The sequence below is a fragment of the Chrysemys picta genome, chromosome 7 (assembly GCF_011386835.1).
Source record: "Chrysemys picta bellii isolate R12L10 chromosome 7, ASM1138683v2, whole genome shotgun sequence".
Taxonomy (NCBI): domain Eukaryota; kingdom Metazoa; phylum Chordata; order Testudines; family Emydidae; genus Chrysemys; species Chrysemys picta.
This window is the reverse complement of record NC_088797.1, coordinates 125,143,252-125,170,867: the sequence shown is the minus strand read 5'-3', so window position 1 is coordinate 125,170,867 and position 27,616 is coordinate 125,143,252. Positions and strand designations below refer to the sequence as shown.

General features: G+C 44.0%; 2 protein-coding genes across 2 annotated transcripts in view; one reads left to right on the top strand and one right to left on the bottom strand.

Annotated features, from left to right (window-relative positions):
* The window catches only part of SFXN2 (sideroflexin 2), an 88,533-nt gene that overhangs the window by 30,245 nt on the left and 30,672 nt on the right, over positions 1-27,616 (top strand). The window lies entirely within an intron of this gene.
* The window catches only part of ARL3 (ADP ribosylation factor like GTPase 3), a 34,497-nt gene that overhangs the window by 5,365 nt on the left and 1,516 nt on the right, over positions 1-27,616 (bottom strand). The window contains exons 2-5 of the mRNA XM_024100418.3: positions 17,353-17,496; positions 15,970-16,086; positions 10,452-10,502; positions 8,883-9,068 (exon numbers count right to left, since the gene is read on the bottom strand). Coding sequence (XP_023956186.2) covers positions 8,883-9,068; positions 10,452-10,502; positions 15,970-16,086; positions 17,353-17,496 — 498 coding nt within the window. The remainder of the gene's footprint in view (positions 1-8,882; positions 9,069-10,451; positions 10,503-15,969; positions 16,087-17,352; positions 17,497-27,616) is intronic.

The window sequence follows — 27,616 nt, the reverse complement described above, 5'->3', positions numbered from 1 at the left end:
CTGAATCCTCAGGGCTTAATCAGGAGCACAGAGGATCTCAGTTTGAAAACAGAAATTTACCCTGGTAGCTGTCCCCTTGGGTACTTCTTATCGGAAGAGGTCCAGTGGTTTTCTAAACTGGCCCTTGTTGCAGTTTTAAATGATAAAGCAAACGCAGTGGTGCATCAATTTACAATGGGACATACACACACACAGAGGCCTAATTCTAATAATGGGTCTAATCTCAGGGAGGGTCGCTTTCTTCATTTTTATTTAGTACTGCAGCAGAGATCAGTGTGTACAACAAATTGTCAGAAATCCTCTGACCAAATGGGAAAAGTCGAGAGTAGATTCATTTTAAGGCCCAGTAGCTTTGTGTTTTCCCTTCAGTAACAATGTATAACCTATGTGCAAACATGTAATGCTTTAAGCAATCAATAGAGTGGTTTAAAGCGCATCACTTTAGAGAGAGATTCTCAAGGTACACGAGGCCATAGGTTTACAATGGAGCTAGAAGGAGATATGTTGAAGCCCTCAGCTCGGCTGCGTTCTTTAGAAATCTGCATGATTGCTTGCAAAGGGTAAAAAATACTCCCAGAATGATTTCTGTTTCACCAGCGTCTGAAGCAATAATCACATTTGCACACATCATGGCATACAAGGCGAGCAGAGTCCCTCATTCATTTTGAATGTAGGTTTACTTGCTGAACCAGAACAGCTGAGACAGCTTAAAGTAATAAATATCAGCTGACACCCTTTGCTATTCAGCCCAGTAATCCCATAAACAATACATCACTGCAAAACAACAACCGCGCATCCTATCTCCCAGCTAATCTGACCAGAACCTGAATTTACAGTGATTAAAACTCTGCCTGGTGCCATTAGGGAGCTCAGGGAGGGGAAACCAGCCCACTGGAGCACCAGAGAGGCGAGGGTCATAAAGCGAGTTTCTGATGGGATTTACCATGGCCGGGAGCCTAAGCTGCATCAACCATATAACGAGGGCAACAGAATGACAAAGCACTCAGAGACGAAAGGTGAACCCCACGGGGTTTGAAATCCAAACCTAGGTCACCTAACTTTTAAAGCAGGATTTATGGAATGAGTTAAATTTAATATCTAATTAGTTCACGGGGGGAGGGGAGAGAGTGATTAACATGACCCAGTAGGAAAAGATGTTTGCTATATCAGAGGCATGAATAAAATAATCTTATCTGCAAGCACTAAAGATACCTCAAATGTTTCTAATGCAACTTTATTGTGCCTGGCGTCCTTCCTACCGACGGTATCCCAGCATGCTTTGCAGAGAGGTAAATACAATGGAAGGGAAGAGAAAAATATAGATATGGGACAACACATTTTCAGCAAAGGTTTGAAATGGGAAGGAAAGTTGCTATGGTGGAGAAACCTAGGGAGGCTGTTTCAGATGGGAGGCAGTGCACTGGAGAAGGCTCTTGCACCAGGTATGGAGGGAGCAGAGTGGGGGAAGAAAATGATGGGTATGAAAGACAGAACCAAGTCCATAAAGAATTTAAAAACAAGGAGAGCAATGTTTCTTCTCTCCCTTGTCCTTATATTTTCTTGTCTGTACGTATTTGAAATTGACTCTTTATGAAAAATACCCCATTCCTACAATAACAATTAAACCCTTGTGACTAAAATACATAAAGCACAAACAATAGCTAACTTTGCACTCTTCGGAAGCAGTATGCTTTGGCATTAGCAGTTATTTTAAGGATGAACATGAGTACAGTAGTAATATTCCCTTCCCAAGCAGATATTAAATCTAACACCATAAAGGGGGAGAGAATTAGAATTCTTTGGATTTTACAGCTAGTAAACATCAATACAAAAAATGCTAAACAATGAACTGAGGGAAAAAGTCCATGCACCTTATTGAATAAATCCCCTCAACCCACAGAGCCCTGGTTACAAATTCATGTCGGCTAAAACGCTGAAGAAACTACACTGCAAAGCATCTCATGGAACAATAGTGATGAGGTTACTTTCCACCTATGGGCAATGTATCCTGTGCCTGGCAGTCAATGAGGAGGATTCCTGACAGGGCAATTGGGGGTACTACAGGGTTATTGCCAGTAGATGCCCCTAGCTTTTCTTTTCTGGAGAGCTGGATTCAAATCCTGAATTTTGGTCACAAGAATGAATGAGACTGATGGCCACTCACGCAGTGTATGTCTACACTGCAATCAGAGAACATAAGAACAGCCATTCTGGGTCAGACCAATGGTCCATCTAGCCCAGTATCCTGGCCAATCCCAGGTGCTTCAGAAGGAATGAACAGAACAGGCAATCATCAAGTGATCCTGTCGTCTACTCCCAGCTTCTAGCAGTCAGACTAGGGATACCCAGAGCATGGGGTTGCATCCCTCCCCATCTTGGCTAATAGCCATTGATGGACCTATCCTCCAGGAACTTATCTAGTTCTTTTTTGAACCCTGCTATAGTTTTGGCCTCAAAACATCACCTGGCAACGAGTTCCACAGGTTGACTGTGCATTGTGTGAGGAAGTACTTCCTTGTGTTTGTTTTAAACCTGATACCTATTAATTTCATTGGGTGACCCCTGGTCCTTGTGTTACATGAAGGAGTAAATAACACTTCCTTATTCATTGTCTCCACCCCATTCATGAATTATTAGACCCCTGTCATATCCCCCAATAGTCATCTCTTTTCCAAGCTGAACAGTCCCAGTCCTTCTAATCTCTCCTGTTCCATTCCCCTATTCATTTTTATTGCCCTTCTCTGAATCTTTTCCAGTTCTAATACAGAGGTGTGACTGCAGCCATACCTTGAACTAGCTATCTCCAATAACAGCAGTGGGCAGCAGCATGGGCTAGTCACTTGAGTACAGAGAACACACCCAGGGTTCTGGGTGCACTGGTAGGGACTGTGCTGCCGTGGCTTCACGGCTACTGTTATTGGAGCTAGTGAGATCAAAACGAGCTTGGCCATGCTGCAGATGTTGCAGCCACCCCTCTGACTGCAGAGTAGACATACACTAAAGCACCACGCAATGTGGCATGACTGGCAGTCTCTCTACTCAGGACGGACCGGACGTTGGAATAGTAGCGGGGGTAGCCGGCCAGAGGTGAGCTGTGGTGGTAGATTTGGGGAGGGTTGCTGCAGGCTGGGATTGGCTGACTGCACTCGACTTGTTTTAAGCCCCATGCCAGCTCCTTAGCTACAAGAGCCAAGTAATAAGATATCAAATACAAGTGAACAAGTCCCTTCCACCCCCTAGGAACCTCCTGAGGTCTGCTCCGATGCGATATACCAGAGATCGGGCACAGCCACAAACTTCTGACCCCTAATCATGACCTTGAGGGCAGTGAGGCTTAACCCCGTCCGGTAAACCTGGGTCTGCCATAATCAGTTGGGTCAGGGGAGTTCAAAATTTGCCATCTTGGATGTTTTCAGCACATTCCTTAGTTCAAACGTTACTTTCTTCTCTGTCCACACTGCTAAGACCCTGCCCCGGTACCTAAGATTTCCAGGCTGCGGCTTCTGTCATCGTGCTATAAGTGGCTACACATTTTTTGCCTAGATGTAAATTTCTTTTTAGACGCCTGTAATCTTGTATTCCTGACACAGTTCTGACAATTCCCTCCCTGCTCCCACATTAAACATCACAAGGCTCTCTGCTCCTAGCGCCGCTGTTCCTTATCCCCTGCAACCCCTGTGTTTGTCCACCCTGGTACAGCTACTGTTATCCAAATGGGGTTTTAATGCAATTTAAAAGTGTGTCTAACTTGGTTAAAATATGGTGAGTCCCTGTGCACACTGGTCTTAAAACAAACTCAGGGCCTATTTATGCAGCACATCATACTGTCAGGGGCCACTTTATAATATCTCTTGCCTGATTGGATGGGCTGAACTGTGATATTAACATACTACAATGCAAGGGCTCAGCCCCCAGCTAGACTGGAACACAGCTGAAGAGGGATAAGCAAAGGTGGCTCTAGGCGAGTGGTTTTCAAACTGCGGATCGCGACCCAGTACTGGATCGCAGAATGTAAGGCACTGGGTCGCGGCGGCTCTAGTCAGCACCGCCAACTGGGCCATTAAAAGTCCCATCCAGCTAAGGCAGGCTAGTCCCTACCTCTTCTGACACCACGCTGCACCCCAGAAACGGCCAGCAGCAGGTCCGGCTCCTAGGCGTGGGGGCCACGGGGCACCGTGCGCTGCCCCTACCCTGAGCACCGGCTCTGCACTCCCATTGGCCAGTTCCCAGCCAATGGGAGCTGGGGGGCAGTGCCTGCGGGCGAGAGCCGTGCAGAGCTGCTTGCGCACCTCCACCTAGGAGCCGGACCTGCTGCTGGCTGCTTCCAGGGCGCAGCGCAGTCCACGGTGCCAGGACAGGCAGGAAGCCTGCCTTAGCACCCCCACTGCGCCGCTGACCAGGAGCCACCCCAGGTAAGCCCACGCCCCAACCCTGCACCCCAATCCCTCCCCAAACCAGAGCCCCTTCCTGTACCCCAAACCCTTCATCCCTGGCCCCACCCCAAAGCCTGCACCCCCAGCCCAGAGCCTTGACCCGCTCCCGCACCCCAACCCCCTGCCTCAGCCTAGAGTCCCCTCCCATACCGTGAACCCCTCATTCCCAGCCTCACCCCGCAGCCCTCACCCCCACACCCCAACCTTCTGCCCCAGCCCTGAGTCCCTCCCACACCGCAAACCCCTAATCCCCAGCTCCGTTGTGTCACAGGTATCAACAATTTTCTTCAACTGGGTCGCCAGAAAAAAAGTTTGAAAATCACTGGTCTAGGTCACCTTTCTAGCTCCCATAATCCTGGGGCCAAACAGACCCTGGCACAAATTAGAACAGTTTAAAGGCTGCTCTAATTTCGACAGACTTTTAATGGCCTCATAGGGCCATTACTGTTGTGAGGCTGACCAGCACACAATGCATTCCAGCATTATGCCAACGGAGGTCCCCCCCCACTGCCCATTCAGGACAGCTTTAAGGACCCTCTGCACCATTCTGAGGAACCTGCCCATAGCCTTTACAGGGCAGTCGCACACTTTGGTCCCATCTCAGTGATATTATAAAATGGTCCCACGATGCAGCAAACTGTGCAATGCAGACTGGTCCAAAGGCATGAATCCCGTCCAACAAACGATCAGGATTCTTATTAAGCACGTCCAACAGGAGGGTAGATAGCAAAATGAAACACATGGGGCTGCCCCTTCCCACCCCATCTCTGTCTACCTGCCGTGTTGTAAGATCATGGCACAATGTACATTACTCTCACACACAGAGTGCAGTTAGATACTTTGTTCTCACAATGCATCCCCCAGAGCATCTAAATGCCAACAAATCACTGTTGTGAGGCCCTGCTTCCCCTGCCCTTCATGTGTTTTGTCACCAGAACCAATTACCACCTCATACCATATACCATACATAGCCCACTTATTACACTGCCTCTGTTATTCTGCTACGTTGTCAAGTTGTCAATGGTATATAAACATGAGCTTTCACTTGCAAACCGGGTGAGTCTTTATGCCAGAACGTGAGGCAGAATCCAAATCGCTACTGCAGAGACAGTATCGGGGGTAGCCGTGTTAGTCTGTATCCACAACAACAACGAGGAGTCCGTCGGCACCTTAAAGACTAACAGATTTATTTGGACATAAGCTTTCGTGGGTAAAAAACCAAATAAATGCCCAAATAAATCTGTTAGTCTTTAAGGTGCCACCGGACTTCTTCTTCTTGTTTTTACTGCAGAGAGACAATCCTTCTGCCTTTGCTAGCTCTGAATTACAGACAAAGCAAGGGTCTGCTTCAAATGCACTCCAAGCGTAATAGAAGTCTCTCTTCTTTGAACAATGTCGTAGTCTCATTAACGAAATAAATGATATTTCCGCGGCTTCACGAAGGAGGGTGAGGAGGTAATGAAACTGTTCTTTGGAAGAGGAAACAAGCTGGTGGCATTGGCTGCTCAGTGGGTGACAGCTCGGTGCAGGGAGCTAACCTGCGGGGGTTCCCTCTAACCCAGTCACCTTTATTCACGGCTTTCCAAGGAAGCTGCTGTGACCTTTCTCAAGTCCCAAAAGGTTAATGTTAAAGGACAAGATGACAACGCAGATTCCCTTCTTAATTAACATTTTTATTAACGAACCTATTTCAAATAATAGTTAAATTCTCTAAATTTATATCATTCTATTAACCATAATCTAATCTCATTAACCTTGAAATCCCCAGTCTTAACTACCCAATTCGATACACCCTGGCGCTAGCAACTAAACTAATTAAATGACCTTCAAACTGGTTCCCCTTCGGTTATTGTCATTATTTATCCTTGCTCACTGTTCTTCCTTGGGGCCCTCACCAAACCTTCCCTATGAACTCAGTTCCTGCACATACTCATTCCAGAGAAACCCTCTTATCAAAATCCATTGGTATCGTCTCTCAGGTCTAACTGGGTCCTATACTCCATTGACAGCAATGACAGCAGGCTTGTTCTCTTGGTTTCGTTCTCAATACCTCATGCTTCTTGGCTTCCAGCATCTTCATTTATTTTTCTGTCACTAAACTCAACATTCTCTGAGAAGTTCTCAGAGTAGTGCCCAGGGATCTAAACTATGGCTCCCTATACGACAGCGTTTGTCTTAATCCCAACTCCTTAAATGTGTTGTTCTTTCCCCTCCCCACATTTTGAGGGGGTGGCCCGCCTCTGTGGTTTCATGGGACAAACCCAAAGGAAACGAGGCTAAGGCAGGATAAATACTCCTCCCTAAGCTGAGCAAACTGAGATATAAAATCCTTGCTCTAGTTGTATTTCTAGAAAGGTTGTCTTGTTCAAAAAGTTTACTGGCCAAAGCGAGAGCCTCTTGCTGTCTGGTTTGATGATGTTTGTGTCGCCATGGAGGTGAAGTGCTGTCTGCCTATCTAGATATCTATTTGGGGGACGGATAGCTCAGTGGTTTGAGCATTGGCCTGTTAAACCCAGGGTTGTGAGTTCAATTCTTGAGGGGGCCACTTAGGGATCTGGGGCAAAATCAGTACTTGGTCCTGCTAGTGAAGGCAGGGGGCTGGACTCAATGACCTTTCAAGGTCCCTTCCAGTTCTAGGAGATAGGATATTTCCATTAAAAAAAAAAAAAGGTACTTATGTGGCCTCCATCATTGCAACATCTGAGCACCTCATGTTCTTTAATGGATTTCTCCTTACAACACCCCTCTGAGGCAGGGCAGGGCTGTTATTCCCATTGTACAGAGGGGACACTGAGGCATAGAGAGACTAAGGGATTTGCCAACGTCACACAGGAAGTTTGGAGTGGAGCAGGAACTTGAACCTAGGTCTCCCAAGCTCTAGGCAAGTGCCTTAAACATAAGACCATCCATCCTCTCTGAGCTTGTTGGGAATGGGGATGGCTATTCACTCTACAAGTTCTAGGGCGGATTATGACTTGCCCACCCTCCGATTGGATGATCACAGCTGTATTAAGCTGCCAGAAGATGGGGGTGACAAAGTGAGACATTATCTGGCACACATCTAAATGCATTTCACTTAGTTTAGGGTGATGAACAAAACATTTAAGTCTGCAGATACTTAATGACTTGGCCCCTGCCCTCTGCTACCTGGACATAAGCACAGGAGAGGATTTTACTTCCATGTCCTAGGTTGTTTTAGACTTTACTAGATACACACAGGTGCACTGCACACATCTGAAGGCAAAATAAGAAGCAGCGGACAATAATGAGGAGGCAGGCAGGTCTAGGAAGACTTGGATCAGCTGGGGAGAGAAGCATTTTTCAGCTAATAGAGGTGAAGCTGATAATCTCATTTTTCAGCATTTAATTCTTCCACACCCAATTGTGCTTACAGTTGTTGGGCCAACACAGCTCCCTCCTGGAGAAATGAGTAGGAGCAACGAAGTGGGTGAGAGCCTGGGGCGAGCGGGGAGAGGGAGGAGGTGACATGGGGATGCATGAAAACATTTGAAATATAAACTTGTGTTCCTTTTTGCTTTATTTCTTTATTTCTTCAAGAGTATTTCATGGTTGAATAATAGCCATTGTGGGGCAAAAATTCATTAGGAAACAGCAAGTCCCAGGCACCTACTGAGCTAGTATAATGTTATCATACCCTGTAACAGCACCACTTCAAAATAAAGATTGCAAGGCTGAAATGTTTCACTAGCTTGGCTGCAAATGCAGCCAAGTTTATATCTCAGCTAAATAAATAAAAGCTCTTTGAAGGCCACTGTCTGGTATATTTAGGCCTACACTTTGGGTTCTGTAGAGACAGATTTTTTTTTTTAATTCTAAGGAAAAGAGTTGGGTTGGAATGTAAACATTCTCCTGCAGTGTTTGCCACCCAAATATTCAAGTATTATACTAATGCACGAAAGCGTGAAACTGACAAAACTTAAGTCCCATCTATGTTACAAAAAATTACCATGTTGTAGGACCTGGTTACTATATGGTAGCACTCGACAAAGTTAAAAACACATTTCAGTCTTGATTCAAGAACGTGGCTCAGCCTACAGGGTTTTAGACACGTCAGGTGCTACCGTCATAAGTGGGTCCCACCATCGGGTAGCTCTTTTGTGAGGTAGGCTGGACCAAAGTGAAACTGACCAGCCTCTCTCCATTGTCTGAGCTGAAGCAAAACCCGGCATCAGTGGAAGTAAATTCGATTTTGAAAGTTTTGCGCAGTAGTAATCTAAGGGGTTAACAGCACAGGTAAGACAACTTATTTCATGAAATGATTAACCTGACAGCATCTCTTTAAAATAAATAAATGCCTTCCTATAACTAGATTAAGATATTCTGCCTTCTGAGGAGTTCTTGTGATCACTAGCCTCCTTCATAAAACCACACAGCCTCTCCTCATTCAGTAAGGTATGTTGGCACAACAAGCCCTCGCTATCACCTCACCTGCACGCCTTCTCCTGTGAGGGCTGAACAAGACTGGATCTGCCAGATTCTGTCACGGATCGTGTGTAGATTCAGTCCCTCAGCAATCTCCGAAGCAGGGGCAGCCGTAAGCAAATCTTGCTTGTTAGCAAATATGAGCACAGGAACTCCGCTGAGCTTTTCTTCATCCAAGAGCTCGGCCAGCTCCTATATCATTTAAAAAGGGGGTGGCGGGGGGAGTGAGAGAAGCCTTTAACCACCAGAGGTTGATCATGTCTCTAATTAGAATTATATTTAGGGCAAATGTTGGAAGTGAATGTTCCAGTGAAACCTAGATCCCATTACAAAAAAGCAAGAGCGTATACAATCATCTGTGCTCAAGGTTCAGAAGGAAGTTCTTTCAATTACAGGTTACATGAGTCTTTAGCTTAGTTTGAAATTAACAGTTGTCTTAAAGGCTACAACTCTGCATTTTGCCAATCCCTGCTCTCTGGAAACCAACACAAAATACAGCAAAAACCTTGTCAATGGAGTTATTGCCTGACTCATCCTTGAAATCAGGTGGTTCTATCTCTAATATATTTGAACCTCTGTGATGATGCTAGTAACAAGCTTGGATTTTTGTTCCAAGTTTTATGAACTGTAACTCGTAAAAGAGAATCTTGTTTCAGAAACAAAAATCTCCCTCCCACAAGGAAGCTGTGTTACCTACTGAAGGAATGCTGAAAGCCAGGCTGGACGATAGGTTTTATTGGCCAGACTTTAGTTTCACTTGCACGACATGTTGCAGGATATTTTGCAAAACATGTGCTCGTTGGGGAGTGGATGGCTCAAGAGGGTGGGAACTAAGCCTTTTACCTCAGTGTCCTGGCCCAAATCCACTATAGATCCACAGTGATCAAAAGACCTTAACGTCTGATGGTTGTGCAATGGCCTAGCATGAAATGAGAGGACAGCTTCATGTCACTTCTTAACTAACAAGTGTCCATGTGACAAGCCCAACACAGCTGGCACTAACTGGCACCCTATATGGCAGTCTTGGTAGAGAAGCCAAGAACTGAAAGGGTATGGAATTTAGCGAGTCTGAACTGCTAGAGATTGTCCTTGTTTGGGGGTGAGGGGGGAAGATCTTGCACTGCTGTGCAAGAATGGGTTGCATCACAGATCAGATTCTAGGCCAAAAAAGCAACTTGCTTGCATTTTGAAAACCAGGATCAAACAGAACTGTGTTACAAAACTTTTCAAAAGGTTTCTGATTAGACCCAAGAGACATTCAAGTCAGTATTTACAAATTGAATTGGAAATCGTAAGAACATGATTCCTTGTGATCTTGTTTTGGCAAGATTCAGAAGGACCTGAAAAGGTTTAGGCTTTAAACATTTGGTTCCATTTTTTCTGGCAGAGGTGAACCAAGGGTAGCCCCTTCATCAAATTAATAGACAATTAATAATTTGTGCTGATGCTGAAGGAAAGTCCCACTTGAAATGCAAATTTCCACACACAAAACAACAACAAATATATTCCTAACTTCTATATGCAAAGGGCGTTTAGGAACTTTACTTCAGAGAGAATTGAACATAAGTTACTTACCTGACCTGTTTCTTCAAACCTTTTTCTATCAGCGCTGTCAATGACGTAGATCTACAAAGGAAACAGGCGAAGGAAGACATTGAAGGATGTAGTAGCCTGTGTAAAACTGAATTGAATCCAGTTCCCAATAGCAATCCTTATCATTTACACAGGCACAAACATTTATGTAAAGTGCTGTGCAAAGATTAACTACCCCTCCCCCTACCCCAGAAGGTAGGCAACTATCCCTGTTTTACAGATGGGGGAGAAAGGGGCTGTGACTGGTCAAGGTCAGAGAGGGGGTTGCTGGCAGGGCTGGGATCAGATGCTCAGTACAGTAAATCAGGCAGCGTCCCAGTAGGAATGTGTCCAGATAAACCACTACTAACTGTGTTGACATCCAAGAAATGGACTGAATTGGTCATGGAGATTGAATTTCTTTCCAGGGCAGGGCTAAGGCCATTGGACAAGGAGCAGCGTGAGGGGAGCTTGCACTTCTACTGCTTATGCTCTCCCCATTTGTTTTATGGAGAGGTCAGTCAGTTCGGCATCTTTCACCAGCACTGAATTAGTTAGTTTCCTTCCTTGGCAGACTAAGAACTTGTTTTTGAACCCTTTGGGGGTAAATGCGAAGTGGCATAACCTGGGGAAGAGGTTTTATCTCCACACAGTCTTTCAGGCTCCTTGAAGTTCTTGCTAGATATGCATTTAGTAAAGCCAGCTGCTCTCATCCCTTTGAACTATGCCCCTGGTTCATCGCTAATGTGGTTGAAACAGTTCAGTTGTTTAAAACAATAGACAGGCCTAAATAAATGTGGAGCCTTACTGTTTGCATATAATGTAACACAGGAAGGATTACGCTAACCAAAATCAACCTTATCTGTAGAGTCTTGGCCTTCACAACATCCTCTGGCAAGGAGTTCCACAGGTTGACTGTGCGTTGTGTGAAGAAATACTTTCTTTTGTTTGTTTAAACCTGCTGCCTATTAATTTCATTTGATGACCCCTAGTTCTTGTGTTATGACGAGTAGTAAATAACACTTCCTTATTCACTTTCTCCACACCAGTCATGATTTTATAGACCTCTATCATATCCCCCCTAAATCATCTCTTTTCCAAGATGAACAGTCCCAGTCTTATTAATCTTTTCTCATATGAAAGCTGTTCCATACCCCTAATCATTTTTGTTTCCCTTTTCTGTACCTTTTCCAATTCCAATATATCTTTTTTGAGATGGGGTAACCATATCTGCATGAAGTATTTAAGATGTGGGCGTGCCAGGGATTTATATAGAGGCAATATGATATATTCTGTCTTCTTATCTATCCCTTTCTTAATGATTCCCAACATTCGGTTTGCTTTTTTGACTGGGAAAGGCTGGAGTTAGTATGGACTTAATATGCTGTGAGGAAAACTCGAATGCTTGCCAGGGGAAGAGGTAACTGGTGACCTCATGCATTTTTTCTCTACTTACTCTGGTTTCATGATTCTTACAAGTCAGAGCTGATGCACATTGGTGGAGGACAGCATATGCATAGGAAGCTTGCAATGCTGCTGCCCATACTATACTGGTCCATGCTCAGTGGGTAACCTGAGGGATCTGGTGTCATTTCAACATCTTTCCTAAGCTCTAAATGATATAATAAATAGCTAAAAATAAATAACTAAACTATTTTCCTCAGTGAGGATGCCATATCTTAGCTACTGTTGGCAAACTTGATAAATTATACAAAAAGGAGTATCAACAGCTGCCACCTCTGAAATGCAATGCAAGCTGTTTAGCTACCGCACACAGGAACTGTTTAGGACAGGAAGTGAGGACCACCATCTCCAGCCAAAAGTGAGGTAGTTATGGGACAGAACGTAATTCTCCAAACTGAAATGTGGTCAGGGCACTGGGGCAGACACCCCTGCTCTTGAAGAAAGTGTCATGGGATGTGTAGTGAGGATGACTGGTCAGGTACTGAGCCTTACATCTCACCTGAAAGATGACCTCTCCAGCACCAGAGTCCCCATCTCACGCTGCTGGGGCATTAGTTCAGCGCTCACAAGGAGTGCCCCCTAACACTCACCGATCCTTTCTCCAGCAGCCACTGGGTTTTCTCTGGGGGGTCTCCTATTGGCACTTAACTTACGAGATCTGACTAGATTACAGTTTGAGGTGACAGGGCTGCAGGCAATCCCCCAGTGCCCAGCACAACGCCAACCAGCTCAGCACATGTAGAGTACCTACTTCCAAAGCAGAAAGCCACATGCGAAATCGCTGCAGGTGTGTGTCTGAATATGCAATCATCCAAACAGACGCACCTTATTTGACTGGGTTAAGCTTCCAAATATCACAGGTGTGTGGAGCTGGAGTATCTCCCATTCAAACACACCTGCACTGATTTGAATGTGCAATCACTTCATGGTTTTCAAACATTTTGGAGGGTCCTCTCTCTTTGTGCAATGCAATTCTGAATGGAGCCGAGGCAGGAGTCTTGGGACAGTACCTTATCTTGGCCCCATAGTCCCGGCATTGCAAAGCCCGTCTGAACTGGTTACTGGAGGGGTAGCATGGGCTCTGTGGCACAACTCCAGTTTAAATTATCTTTGTAAATGCTGTGCCAGCGTGGACAGAGCGTGAGAAATACACTCACCTGCATTTCAGGTGCTTTCTAAAAAAAAAAAAAGGGCCAATGTCAAGTCTGGTGTAAATGGGTTGCAATTTCCATGCAAATTGTGGTGAAAATGGGTCAGGAAGTGACTGCTACCAGCTGCTGTACAACTCCCACCTTCCCATCCACCAGTGCTGCACCCGGTCCTTTTCCTCACTGCCCATTTTCTTACTCCTACAAAACAGGGTTTTCCAGTTGTATAGAGTAGGCTGGGGGAGAGATGAGGGATTCTTTCTGCTCCTCCAGGCTTAGAATTATCCTTTATTTTCCCATCTCCCCTCCCTTGCAGGAAATGCAATGGGAACGTGGCGGTTTAGTTGCTGCTACAAGGTTGGCAAGGGAGAACTGGGACTCACATGGCCTGCACTATACCCGTGGAGACTCAGTGGCTAGCTTCACAATGCGCAGACTTGGGGTGTCTGTTATAGCAGTCAAAGGCTCCCTGACTGCTACTTGCAGTGCTGACTTTTGCCTGCTTGCATAGTGCTTGCCCACCATACACAGCACCACAGATAATCCCCGATGGAGCAGTCGTGATCATTTCATACCCGCCCTGTGTTTTGTGCCTTGATTGCCTATACAGGAGCTTGCTGACTAGGTTGGCCCTGCTGTTTTCGAAAGCCTGTAATGGAGAAGGGACCTCCCCCTCTTCAGCCTTGCGCTGGCCGGTCTCTCCCTCACAGCTCCCTGCTTGTGGGGTCTCACCCTTGTGCTTTGGGAAGGCAAGTGACCCAGGCTTTGTTGTAATGGCTGGCTCCTAAAATGTGGTACTCTCCCTCCCCATACAGCTCCTCAGCCATCCCTCCCTGCATTCAGCAATTAAAGACACTCTACTCCAAGATGTCTTTTTATGTTAACCTTGGCCCCCTCTCTGTAGGCCCATCCTCTACCCCTGCTATAGTGATGCTGAGTAGCCTGGCTATTTAGTATCTGTTGTGTATTTTATAAAAAGTCATAGAATATTAGGGTTGGAAGGGACCTCAGGAGGTATCTAGTCCAACCCTCTGCTCAAAGCAGGACCAATCCCCAGACAGATTTTTGCCCCAGATTCCTAAATGCCCCCCTCAAGGATTGAACTCACAAGTGGAACATATATGCATCCAAAGAAGTGGGCAGTAGCCCACGAAAGCTTATGCTCTAATAAATTTGTTAGTCTCTAAGGTGCCACAAGTCCTCCTGTTCTTTTTGCCCCAGATCCCTAAGTGGCCCCCTTAAGGATTGAACTCACAACCCTGGGTTTATGCAGGCCAATGCTCAAACCACTGAGCTATCCCGCCCCCTTCTATTGTGCAGCACCTTGGTGAAAGGCAGCATGTTTAGTGATTAGAACATGGCACGCTACAGGAGATCAGGAGCCTATTCCTGGCTCTGATATTGACTTTTAATTATTATTTTGTATTGAGGTAGCACCACTCCTAGGAGCCACAGTCATTGACCAAGACCTCACTGTGCTAGCTGCTGTGTGAACATAGAAGAAGAAAGTCCCAAAGAGCTTACAGTCTAAGTAATGTAAGACTTTCTATGTGTTCACAGGCAAGTCACATTCCATCTATACCTCAGTTTCTCCCATCTGTAAAACGATGTGATAGCAACAACTCACTGTTCAGATAAGCTTAGCCGGTGAGGGGTGTGGGTTAGATGCTGGCTAAGTCACTCAACTGCTGACAGCTCTCCAGTGCCTTTCCACAAATCCCCAGCCCAGAGGCCAGACAAGTTCTCTCGCGATTGACACAACCAACTGGGAAAGAATCCTGAGCCGTCTCCACACAAAATCATGGGACATACTCCCAGGCACACACAGGTGAATGCAGAAACAGTGAGGACACAGTAACGCGGTTCAAGCTCTGCAGTGGGGATGCTCACACCCAGGCAAGGCTAACCCAGGTGCTCACACCTGGGTGCCAATCACTCGGACAACCATACAGTGTAGACACAGCCTCAGTGATCTAAGCATTGGGTTTGGATTTCCTAAACTTACTGGCACCATAGGTTCTGTTGTTGGCTGAGTCAATTCAGCTTTTAAACCTTTTCTGGGGGTTAACTTGAGTGCCATACAGCTAGGCAGTGTCTGTCAGATGCTACCTCAAGATCAAAGGCCCTTGCTGATCTGTACAGACTCACCAAAAGTTCTACAGATTTTGTAAAGAGTGGGGGACTTGCCAATATTCCTCCTCTTCCCCCACTGTGCAGGGTTGTGTGTGCCAGCCAGCTGCCACCCTGCCCTCAGAAGTGGCTGCATTTTGTATATATTCTGTACAGTGCTCTAGGATGAAATGTGTCCCATCCTGTAACTGGAAAGGCCCTACATTATAATTAAGCATTTAGTTAAGGTTTTCATGTTTAGAGATTTACAAACATTAACCTTCAAATAGGTATGGAAGGATAGTCTTGTAATTAAAGATAGGGTTCTCTTCCTGCCTCTCTTCCACAGACTGCCCTGGCTGACCTTGGGCAAGTCACTTAACTGTTCTGTGCCTCTGTTTCCCCATCTGTAAAAGGAGGATAATACTGAACCTACCTCACTATTTGTGGCTTAATTCATTAGTACTTGTTAAATGCCTTAAGATTCTCCAATGGACACTGCTACAATGTGCAAAGTATACGTTAACATTATGCCATTAATACCTGAGGGACTTGTAATTCAGCATGTATAGGAGTGATCAGCGCAAAGTGCTGGAAAAGTCAAAAATAAATTTGAAACGTTTCTGCTGATTCCACCATTTCCCCCCATGTATCCAGTCTTGCCAATGGGTTTGGAATGATGAATGTTATGCCAACAATGGTGTTACTCAGAATTAGGGCGTTTAGCACTGCCTGTCTTTCTGCCTGAGAACTTGGAAAGCCATTGCATTAACAAGCACTCAGCTGTGGCCAATACTTACAAGAACATCCGTGTTTTCAAAATAGTTCCTCCAGTACGGCCTGATCTTCCTCTGTCCACCGATGTCCCACACGTTCAGCTTGAAACCTTGAGACTGTACACTTTTAATGTTAAAGCCCTGGAATGAGCATAAGTAAAACCACACACTGTGTTAACCTGACACTCAGGATCATATTCATGAGTGCGCCCCATTAGCAGCTTATACATCACACTGCTGAAAAGCATGGCAAGAGAGGGCCCTGTTGCTGTTCAGACGGATCAGCTGTGGGAGAGGTGAAGAGGAAAGAGACCAGCAGCCTCATGCATGTCAGCTTGCATATGTTCCTGGATCAAGGGCTGACATTGTCATGGCTACAGAGACATATGTTGCTGTTAATGTCTTTGGAGCGCTCAGAAGGGTGGATACAGCAAGAGGTGAGAGAGAGATGCTGATAAGGAAAAAAAACAGAGGGCACTGTGAGAAGCAGGCTTGAGCCTCTGAAAACTGAGTCCACAGTACAGTCTAACCCAAAGCCAGAGGACTAAGCTTCATTCGACACAACACTAGTGCTCAGCTTAAAAGAACAGCTGCGTATCTGAAGGGTCCGTTTCATCAACTAAAGCTCCAACTGAAAGGGTGTTCAACTGGAAAAACAGGATGTGGTGTGGCCTGGCAACGTGCTGCCACATGACCCAGGGGATCAGAGCTTGGAATCTGAGCGTGGGCTTTTGCTCTGGGGTGCCGGGGGATGGGAATGCTGTGCGGCAGTGCACTCCGCTTCTAGGGGAGGGGGAGAGACGAGCACCTTGCATAGCTCTCTAGCAGCCTCCTCTGGTCAAGTCAGGAGTGGTGCTGATGGCATTTTGGACTGGAGGGACACAATTGTCCCAATGGGGAGCCTTGAATCGGGGGAGTAAAAGGCAAAAACTAGGGATGACATGAACTGTGGGATTCATGATCTGTGGGGCTCTAGGAATGCCCCGGGGGAAAGAAGCAAGGAGCACAGAGAGAAATGTACAAGTCCTGCACTATCTCCAAATAGATGCTCTTTGTTTTAAAACAAATGGGACCAAAATCTGATTTCTGTTACACCCGGGTAAATCCCAGATAATTCCACTGAACTCCATGGAGTTAGTCCAGATACACACCCACATACCTGAAGTCAGAATCTGGCTCAAAGGGTGCAAAATTTACATTCTCCAGCTAGACACTGATTTGGGACTGGCTCCCTTTCTGCAGTTGAAAACACACCAATATAATGATAATATCCCTTCTAATTTAGTTCTGCGCGCCGCCTTTTAGCATTTCACAGGTATAGCATGTATCTGAAACATGGTTAACATGGCGTGTGGAATGGAAACAGAACACACAGCAGCCTGCAGGCCCAGGAAGAACCTTCCTTACCTGTGTCGGTGTGATGTGGCTGATGTCTTCAGATGCCAGCTGTTTCAGGAGTGTGGTCTTGCCTGCATTATCTAGTCCCAGGAGGAGGATCCTCACCTCCTGGTCTGGTGCACTCTTCAGTTTGCGCAGAATTGACAGTAAACCCTGCGGCAGCCAGGAAATCCGAGACGTTATTTCCCATGCTGAAACTTTCCCCCCCCTCCACAGCCTTGCCCTCCTCCCTCTGCTTCGCGGTACATGGCAGCAGATCCCACCACCAGCACAGACAGAATCTGAGGACTTGCCCCAGCCTTTCATTCTTCCATTTCTCCACTTCTGTTCTCTCAGTGCCCCACTCCCACATGCAGCATCACCTTGGGTCTAGGAGCACACAACTGCCTCGAATATCACGCAGCATGCCAGCTGATGGGGGCCCTAACCCTAACCCTAACTCAACTCCTGTAGCCTATTCAGTATTCACTGTGCCAGGGAGCAACTCCCAAGGATGAGGTACATTAACGAGCTGCAGTCAAGCCACCAGGTGGATCTGGATTATCTTTATCACCAACAAAACCCCATTAATCCAAATCTCCCTCTTTCTAGGTTGGCATGCTCTGTCATGACTGCCTTACCCAGTAACACTCCTGATTATCCAAAACCCCATTTACCAGTCCTCTAAAATACGCTGGGCAAATGAAACGCGTAGTTCAGGTTTCTGAGGATGCAGCGGCTCACAAAAGTATCTCAGATCACTGTACCTCATGGTTAAGAAAACGTCAAACATCAGCCAGGCTCAGCCCCAGGATTAGGAAACGGAATCGGCACGTCGGTTTCTTTACAATGCAAACCACCAGAAAATAACTGTGCACGTGAACACAACATAAACCTGTGCTGGTGCCAGTGCCCAGACACCTGCACTGCTATGAAATAACGGTCAGCAGAAGAGCATTCTGGGTGCTGGCATATAACTGAGGAACACCGGTTACCCTACTTTGATTCAGAGCCCTTCTGACAAGCACAGCCACACAACAGAGAGGCAGTGCGGCAAGTAGATGGGGCAACAGACTGTGAGTCAAGAGCTCTGCCAGTGATTTGCTAGGTGACCTCAGGCAAGTCACTTAATCACTCAGTGCCTCTCTGTCCCCTCCCACACCCTTTCTCCATCTTGCCTGTTTAGAATGTAAGCTCTTCCGGGCAGGAACTAGCTCTTACCATGTGTTTGTATGGCACCTATCCCAGTGGAGCCCCAATGGGAATCTTGCTATCACACCTAATTATAATCATCCTCCCTCTCTGGGATGTGTCTGTGCAGGAAAAGCCTCTTCATCCCTTTTGGGTCATCTGGTTTTCAGTCCAGTCTCTACTGGTCAGGTGTTCCCGTTAAAAAAAACTACCATAAGAGGCACTGATTGGCAGCCATGTGCGCTCTGTGCTCAGACCAGTAGGACCTGGAGCCAGGAACTCACAGTTCAAATCCTAGCTCAACTTGAAGTTAGATGTATTCAAGTTGGCAGGGCCTGATGAAATTCAACCTAGGGCACTTAAGGAATTAGCTGAAAGCAATCTTGGAACTGTTAGAAATTATCTTCAAGAACTCACACAGGACGGGTGAGATCCCAAAGGACTGAAGAGGGGCAAACATAGGACTTCTCTTTAAAAAGGGCAGGTGATGGGGTTTACAAACCCCACACTGGAGAGCAAGGGTTAGCCTTGCAGGAGACATGTCTACCTCCACCTGACCACTAGGCAGCACTGTGGGTGGTGGTGCATCTTTTATCGGGGAACAAAGAGGACAGGGAATTATAGATCAGTCAGCCTAACTTCGATACCTGGAAAGATACTGGAACAAATTATTAAACAATTAATTTGAAAGCATCTAGAGGATAATAGGGTTATAAGGCATAGCCAGCATGGATTTGTCAAGAAAAAATCAACCTAATTTCCTACTGTGACAGAGTTACTGGCCTACCGACAAATCCAAAACGGTAGGCTCACGTCACTGACTATGTGTTGGTCTGACAGCGGGACCTATGAGATGTGCACATAACCCGAGTATTTCACGGAGCAGATTCGGGGACTGACAACCATCTTGATTGATCAAAGTTTTCCCTTTTTACTCAGCCAAAAATGTGTAAAAACTAGTCAGTTAAGTATTTAACTGTTGCCTGTCTGAAAGATCCGTCAACTGATGAACAATTCTCAACACAGTAAACTCTTCCAACAATTAGTGATGACTTATCTGCTGAAAGATTGTCCCTGCATGATACAATCTATAATGCTGTTCTGGACTGCGATAGATATAGGAAATGCTATCATGCAGACTGGTTTGATGATGATGATCCTGAAATATTGAATCTTCTTAATGCCAAGTGCATGACATACTCTTAGCTGACCCATCCACTGGAAGCAGGATAAGAAGTTATGGGTTTAATGGGGGGGAGGGATAGCTCAGTGGTTTGAGCATTGGCCTGGTAAACCCAGGGTTGTGAGTTCAATCTTGAGGGGGCCACATAAGGATCTGGGGCAAAAATCTGTCTGGGGATTGGTCCTGCTTTGAGCAGGGGGTTGGACTAGATGACCTCCTGAGGTCCCTTCTAACCCTGATATTCTATGTATTATCTGCAGCAAGGGACACTTAGGTTGGATATTAGGAAAAACTTTCTAACTATAAAGGCAGTTAAGGTGTGGAGTAGGCTTCCAAGGGACAGTGTGGAATCCCCGTCATTGGAGGTTTCTAGGAACAGGTTAGACAAACACCTGTCAGGGATGGTTTGTTTACTTGATCCTGCCTGATTGTAGGGGACTAGACTTGATGACTTCTCAAGGTCCCTTCCAGCCCTACATTTCTGATTCTATAAGTCAGTGTGTTAATACACAACTGAAATAATAAATGCAGACATACCCTTGTAAGGAAGTAGAACTTGTGCATATTAGAGGGTTGCTATTCATTTTGAGTAACACTGCTAAATAGAGACAATCCCAAATTTCCCACCATTTTCTTTATTCTTTATGGGCTTGATCCGAAGCACATTGAAATCAATGGGAGTACTGATTTCAGGGGGCTTTGAATCAAGCCCTATTATTGTAGTTTACTGTTCAAGCTAAAAGGGCTGATGAAACATGAATCCTGTTCACAGTACTGCTTGCTAAGAGTAGAGCAATACATTCCCAGAGCAGGTCAAGATTAGGAACCTTTTTAACTTTAAATTCAACTACAAGAAACCAAATGCAAAAGAATAAGCTACAAAGCATCACTTATCTACCATTAAATACTTCTCAGGGGAGGAATGAAAAACAAATGTTAATAGATCCTCTACTATTGCTGAATGATGAACTTCCAAACTAACACAACAGCCTACAAGAAATAAGATCATCATCGTTCCATATTCTATTCAAGTGACACTTCTTGTTGCATGGTTGATCGCAGGATTATCTGGGTTAGCCAATAGAGAAGGGGTTATTTATAGAAATAAAAGTATTCTCTAAGGTATAAGTAAGCTGATTTAGAAGGCTAGAAGGAAAGCAAACCAATATATAGATGTAGACTCTACTTTAGTAGCTCTGTTTGCATATATATTATATAGCTCATGTGTGCAGTTAAAATGCAATCCAATTTAAATCAAGACACAAACTCTAGTTTGGGCTACCAGTAATTCAAAAAAGTTACTGTTCTAAAGTTACATCTATGTATTCTGATTCTAGTAAATAGATATTTAATACCCAGGAGAAGCATCACTCAGTAAAATCTGTGGAGATTTTTAAAAATTCAGCCTTATAAATACCTAAATACTAGGTCTGTCGATTAATCACAGTTAACTCATGCGATTAACTAAAAAAAAAATGAATAGCAATTAAAAAAATTAATTGCGATCAATCGCAGTTTTAATCGCACTGTTAAACAATAGAATACCAATTGAAATTTATTAAATATTTTGGATGTTTTTCTACGTTTTCATATATATTGTATTCTGTGTTGTAATTGAAATCAAAGTATATTATTTTTTATTACAAATATTTGCACTGTAAAATGATAAATAAAAGAAATAGTATTTTTCAATTCAAGTACTGTAGTGCAATCTCTTTGTCCTGAAAGTGCAACTTACAAATGTAAATTTTTTTGGTTACATAATTGCACTCAAAAACAAAACAATGTAAAACTTCAGAGCCTACAAGTCCAATCAGTCTTACTTCTTGTTCAGCCAATTGCTAAGACAAACAAGTTAGTTTACATTTACAGGAGATAATGCTGCCCTCTTCTTATTTACAATATCACCAGAAAGTGAGAACAGGCATTTGCATGGCACTTTTGTAGCCGGTACTGCAAGGTATTTACGTGCCAGATATGCTAAACATTCGTATGCCTCTTCATGCTTCGGCCACCATTCCAGAAGACATGCTTCCATGTTGATGACGCACATTAAAAAAATAATGCGTTAATTAAATTTGTGATTGAACTCTTGGGGGGAGAATTGTATGTCCTTTGCTCTGTTTTACCTGCATTCTGCCATATATTTCATGTTATAGCAGTCTCGGATGATGACCCAACACATGTTGTTCGTTTTAAGAACGCTTTCACTGCAGATTTCACAAAATGCAAAGAAAGTACCAGTGTGAGATTTCTAAAGATAGCCACAGCACTCGACCCAAGGTTTAAGAATCTGAAATGCCTTCCAGAACCTGAGAGGCACAAGGTGTGGAGCATGCTTTCAGAAGTCTTAAAAGAGCAACACTCCGATGCGGAAACTACAGAACCCAAATCACCAAAAAAGAAAATCAACCTTGTGCTGGTGACATCTGATTCAGGTGATGAAAATGAACATGCGTTGGTCCACACTGCTCTGGATTGTTATTGAGGAGAACCTGTCATCAGCATGGACACATGTCCCCTGGAATGGTGGTTGAAGCATGAAGGGACATATGAATCTTTAGCACATTGGGCATGTAAATACCTTGCAACGCCGGCTACAACAGTGCCATGAGAACGCCTGTTCTCACTTTCAGGTGACATTGTAAACAAGAAGCAGGCAGCATTATCTCCTGCAAATGTAAACAAACTTGTCTGTCTGGGTGACTGGCTGAACAAGAAGTAGGACTGAGTGGACTTGCAGACTCTAAAATTTTACATTGTTTTATTTTTGAATACTGTTTTTTGTACATAATTCTACATTTGTAAGTTCAACTTTCATGATAAAGAGACTGCATTATAGAATTTGTATTAGATTAATTGAAAAATACAATTTCTTTTTTTTTTCAGTGCAAATACTTATAATCAAAAATAAATATAAAGTGAGCACTGTACACTTTGTATTCTGTGTTGTAATTGAAATCAATATATTTGAAAATGTAGAAAACATCCACAAATATTTAAATAAATGGTATTCTATTATTAAAAGTGTGATTAATCGTGATACATTTTTTAAATCGTGTGATTAAGCATGATAAAAAAATGTATCGCGATAAATTTGTTTAATCGCTTGACAGCCCTACTAAATACATGAGCTAAAAAGGGGTTAAGTGCTCCTTGATGGTTTAGCAGACTAGAAAAAGTAACAGTTAATTTACTTGCTGCATAATTCCAGCATGTGGCATGTGCAACCTTTACTACGCACATACTGCTGGACAGATTTTTACTTGCAAACAAAATATCTGAATTCACTTTTGAATGGGAAAACCATAAATGTGGGCAGTAAACAGCAGTGGTATGGATATTGCAGTTGTGCCCTGGATGTTCCAGGAAGCAAGGCAAGGATACTACGAAAGCAATCTATTGGTTGGATTGGTGGCTGGGCAGCAGCGTATTGGCAGTTTAAGGGATGAGATGGGTGACATGGTTCAGTAGCAGAACAAGTCTTCAACTGGCGTTGAAGCACACTGTCCAGCTGAAGAGCTGCACTGGCAACTTGTCAGGAGTGTGAAGGCTGCATGTAATTTGCATAAAACTGAACAGATTGCAGCATTTTTAATAGGGAGGGGGGAACTGTGGAGCCCACTCAGATGATGAAGCGCTGTATGATAGGATGTATACTCTCAACAGGCTACACCTTTTGGATGAGGGTGGCCATATTGGGCAACTCCAGAAGTGGTGGCATGTATAATCTGTTTTAGTCTTTGACTGAGTTGAACGAGAGACCAAAATATCTTTCCTTTGTACAGAGGCACACAGGACCGCCTCCAACAGGAGATTGACACCTGAGAGCACCACTAGGGCCTTGGCTACACTTACCCGCTAGTTCGACGGCTGGAAATCGAACTTCTGGGTTCGACTTATCGCGTCTAGTCTGGACGCGATAAGTCGAACCCGGAAGTGCTCGCCGTCGACTGCGGTACTCCAGCTCGGCGAGAGGAGTACCGCGGAGTCGACGGGGGAGCCTGCCTGCCGAGTGTGGACCAAGGTAAGTTCGAACTAAGATACTTCGACTTCAGCTACGTTATTCACGTAGCTGAAGTTGCGTACCTTAGTTCGAATTAGGGGGGTAGTGTAGACCAAGCCTAAGATACCAACATTTTCTGGAAGGTGGGTGGAGATACTAAAAAAGCAAACACAGAATAACTGGATAATTACCAAGAAATTATATAATATTTAATACTGGGTTCTACACTGTTAGGTGGCAAATACAGAGAAATACAGCACTCGAAAAGCAAATTGGATATGAAAGAAAATTATCACTCATCAGCATCCTTCTGAGAATACAAATATGTGGTTTTATGAAAATATATCATTTCTAGGTTGAAAACACCTACTGAACTATCAAAAGTTTTTTTTGTTATAGCTACGTGCGCTAAACTTTTCTTAATACATATATATAAAAATACAATGACGTTTACAGTCCTAAGGTTTGGCAGGTTTATTCAGCTTTAAATCCAAGCGGTGTGGATTTCTAGAACTAGTTGGTGCATGCAACCACATCCTGTGCCATAGAAGCTGTTGAAAGGAAGAGTCACATTTATAGGCCAAATTAGAAGTTGATCTGGGAGGAACTGAGCATTGAAATAATCTGTGTAAATTTCATATTAGAGTTGACAATATAAAGGATATTTCACATTATGCTATGGGCTTGAAATAAGGCGACGTGGGGCCTGTCAGTCACTATGGGGTGGAGTTGTGTCCCCATTAGGGGGAAGAAGCAAATATCTTCTGTTTTGTTGTATTAGCCACAAAGCTCAGATGATGAATTTAGAATATCAGTAAAAACTGCCTTCAGTGACCAGCAAATGTTTACCTAGTCAGTGTGGCATTTAACAAAAGATCAAATAAAATTCCACTGAACTACAACGCTGCTGTAAAGATCATTCTCCTAGCCCACTGCTTGACCATGTCACCCCACTCTTTGCCTCCCCCTTCTCTATCGCATCAAACATAAACTACTTGTCTTCACTTTTAAGGCCCTTCATGGCCTAACCCCATCCTACCTATCCTCTCTTATTCTCTATCAAGATGCTGACTCCGGCCTCCGATTGGCCCTTGGCGCAAGCCTCCATTACCCATTGGTTAAATCTGAAACAAGCACCTTTGTGCTATCTCTCATGCTGCTAGTCAGGCTTAAGAAAAGTTCCCAATAAACATCTGCAGAGCTACCTCATTATCCTCCTTCAAAACCCTCCTTTTCTATTATGCCTACAAAAAATGCCTATCACACTGGCCAATATTGTCCCTGTACTCTCCCACTGGTCTGTCTGCACCTGTAGTCTCTTGTTTTGGAGATATCCTATCTCTGGAAGGGACCTTGAAAGGTCATTGAGTCCAGCCCCCTGCCTTCATTAGCAGGACCAAGTACTGATTTTTACCCCAGATCCCTAAGTGGCCCCCTCAAGGATTGAACTCACAGTGCTGGGTTTAGCAGGCCAATGCTCAAACCACTGAGCTATCCCTCCCCTCCAAGTCTAAGTTTTATACTTAGATTGTAAGCTCTTGGGGGAAGGAACTATATTTTTGTTCTGTGTTTGTACAGTGCCTAGCACAGTGGGGTTCTGGTCCATGACTGGGGCTCCTAAACTCTACAATAAACAGTAATAACAACAACTCTAAAATCATTGCGGAAGACAGAGGATGCCTACTGGAGGAAGGTTACTGAAGGTTTCACTGGATGTATATAGGATTTGCTAAAGTGGGATCAAACAAATGTCAAGTCTAATATCATGCCTTCAGCAGTGGCCAGTAGCTGATGTTTCATTTCTGGTCCATTGTGCAATTCTGTACACAGTGTGTGAGGGTGGGGAGTCCTTCCTTACTGCAGCTGATGCCCTGAAGCATGAAGTTTGATTAACTTTCTCTTAGCCTGCCTAACTGCAGATGTTACATAAAAGCACTAAGCCTTTTTCAAAACAACCAAAGAGCCTTAATCTATTGAGCACAGCTTATTCAATACTTCTAACACAGGCAAAACTAAATCATTTACTTGCTGTGCAAACTCCAGACTATGGTATAATTCAATGCATACATTTTTTTCTGCATTAAAGTTTAACTTTTGCTGGAGTCAAATCACCTAAAAAGTTTTCCCTGCTCAAACCCACTGAGATAGTTTTCTATCAAAAGAGGTCATACCAAGTTTTCTATTTTGGGACACTGGGAGATATCTGAATGGGTCCTGTGCATGCCTTTGCATAACTGAAATCAAACTCTTTTGCATCCTTTAAATTTGTTAGCAATGTATCACATGCAGATTTCCATAGGAAAAAGACTCACACACAAAATTTGTATCTATGGGTGTCAATGATGACAATGCCTGCATGCTTTTCTTCCTTCTGTTGGATTTGGTGTTTGAAACTCATGTCTAGTTTTTGGAACATGTTTGTACATATTTCAGCATACCTGTCTTTGATAACTACCTGGTGTATATGAGTAAATGTTAAGACGTACTCTTTTAAAAAACAACAACCCTGTGATATAATGTAATTTTATTGGGCAGATAAAAGCACCAACAAACTATTAGACCATATGCAAACATTTCTAAAAGGAGTCACTTTCCAAATCTTATCTCAGAAAATTCTCAATTTTTGGAACAAATTTTAGGTATCAAAGAGACTACTGACAATAAATGGATTGTGGTTTTGCTTGAAATAGGTCACAATCAGCCTTAAGCTGCCTGACTGCACTTTTAACTATGCAGAAACTACCCTGTCTCCATATAATAATTTGGAGCAAGTCACCTAACCTCTCCATGATTCAGTTTCCCCATCTGCAAAAAGGGATAATGCTTGAACATCATGACAGAGCACTTTAATATCCTTGAATAAAAGGCCCTATAAGTACAAAGTTATTATACTCTTTGCCTGATGCCTGTTAATAAAGTGGCATAAACATGTAAATATAGTTATTTACAGTAGCAAGTAAGCCACAGGTGCCATTTAACAAAATATTTTCCAAACTTTCAAAAGATGAGCCCTCTTTTAGGACAACAAAACTGACTGGGCTCTCATTGTTAAACTTCACATGGTGGGATTGCAATCTACCCATCTCTCAATTTATACATCTGCTGTGCCCTCACTTCCTTTCCCCAGCTGGTACTTCATGCCCTCCTCCCCACACTTTGGGGAAATGCTGGTATAGATCTTCATAATATTAAACTTCTACTCATTTCTTATATGCTTTGATGTGCATTGAAATAATTTAAAGGTCAACATTGTTAACTCATTATTGGCATCAGAGTGAGGAACCACTGAAAAGAATGGGGCAATTCACACCTGAGGGCTATGGTTCTAGGCTCTCTGCAAACTCTGGTCTCTGCGGCAGTTTCACTCCCTTCACATTTTCAAGGTTTTCTACACAGCCATAACAACTAGAGACATGGTGTTTGTTGTTTGTTTGGTTTTTTTAAATGAAAGCTGAGATTCTGGAGAACAATTTATGTCGGGGTCGTTAGCTGGGGTGCTCCCCATGTCTCTCCCCAACACAGCTAGTCTCTGATGAACCCCAAGGGGCCACACCGCACACTTTGGGAAACGCTGATTTAATATATGGGAAATACATTTGTGTATCTTTCTGGTTTAACACTAAGTAAAACATGCACTGAAAACTATCTACTTCCTTCCCGCCCACCCGATCTCACACACACTAAATGCTCAGAAACCATTCAGCAATCCCAGACTATACCAGTTTGAGACCTTCAGAAAGCAAAGGTGCAACTTTATCTGTCAGCAACTGCTGCCCAAGTATAGTTGGTGGAGTGCTCCTTTGCATTATGTAACTGCCCTCATCTTTAAAGTAGATATATTTCCTGTGGTGACCACTGTGTCTAGTATGTAATGACCCACCATTAACTGGACAAAAAGGGAACAAGGCCTCTTG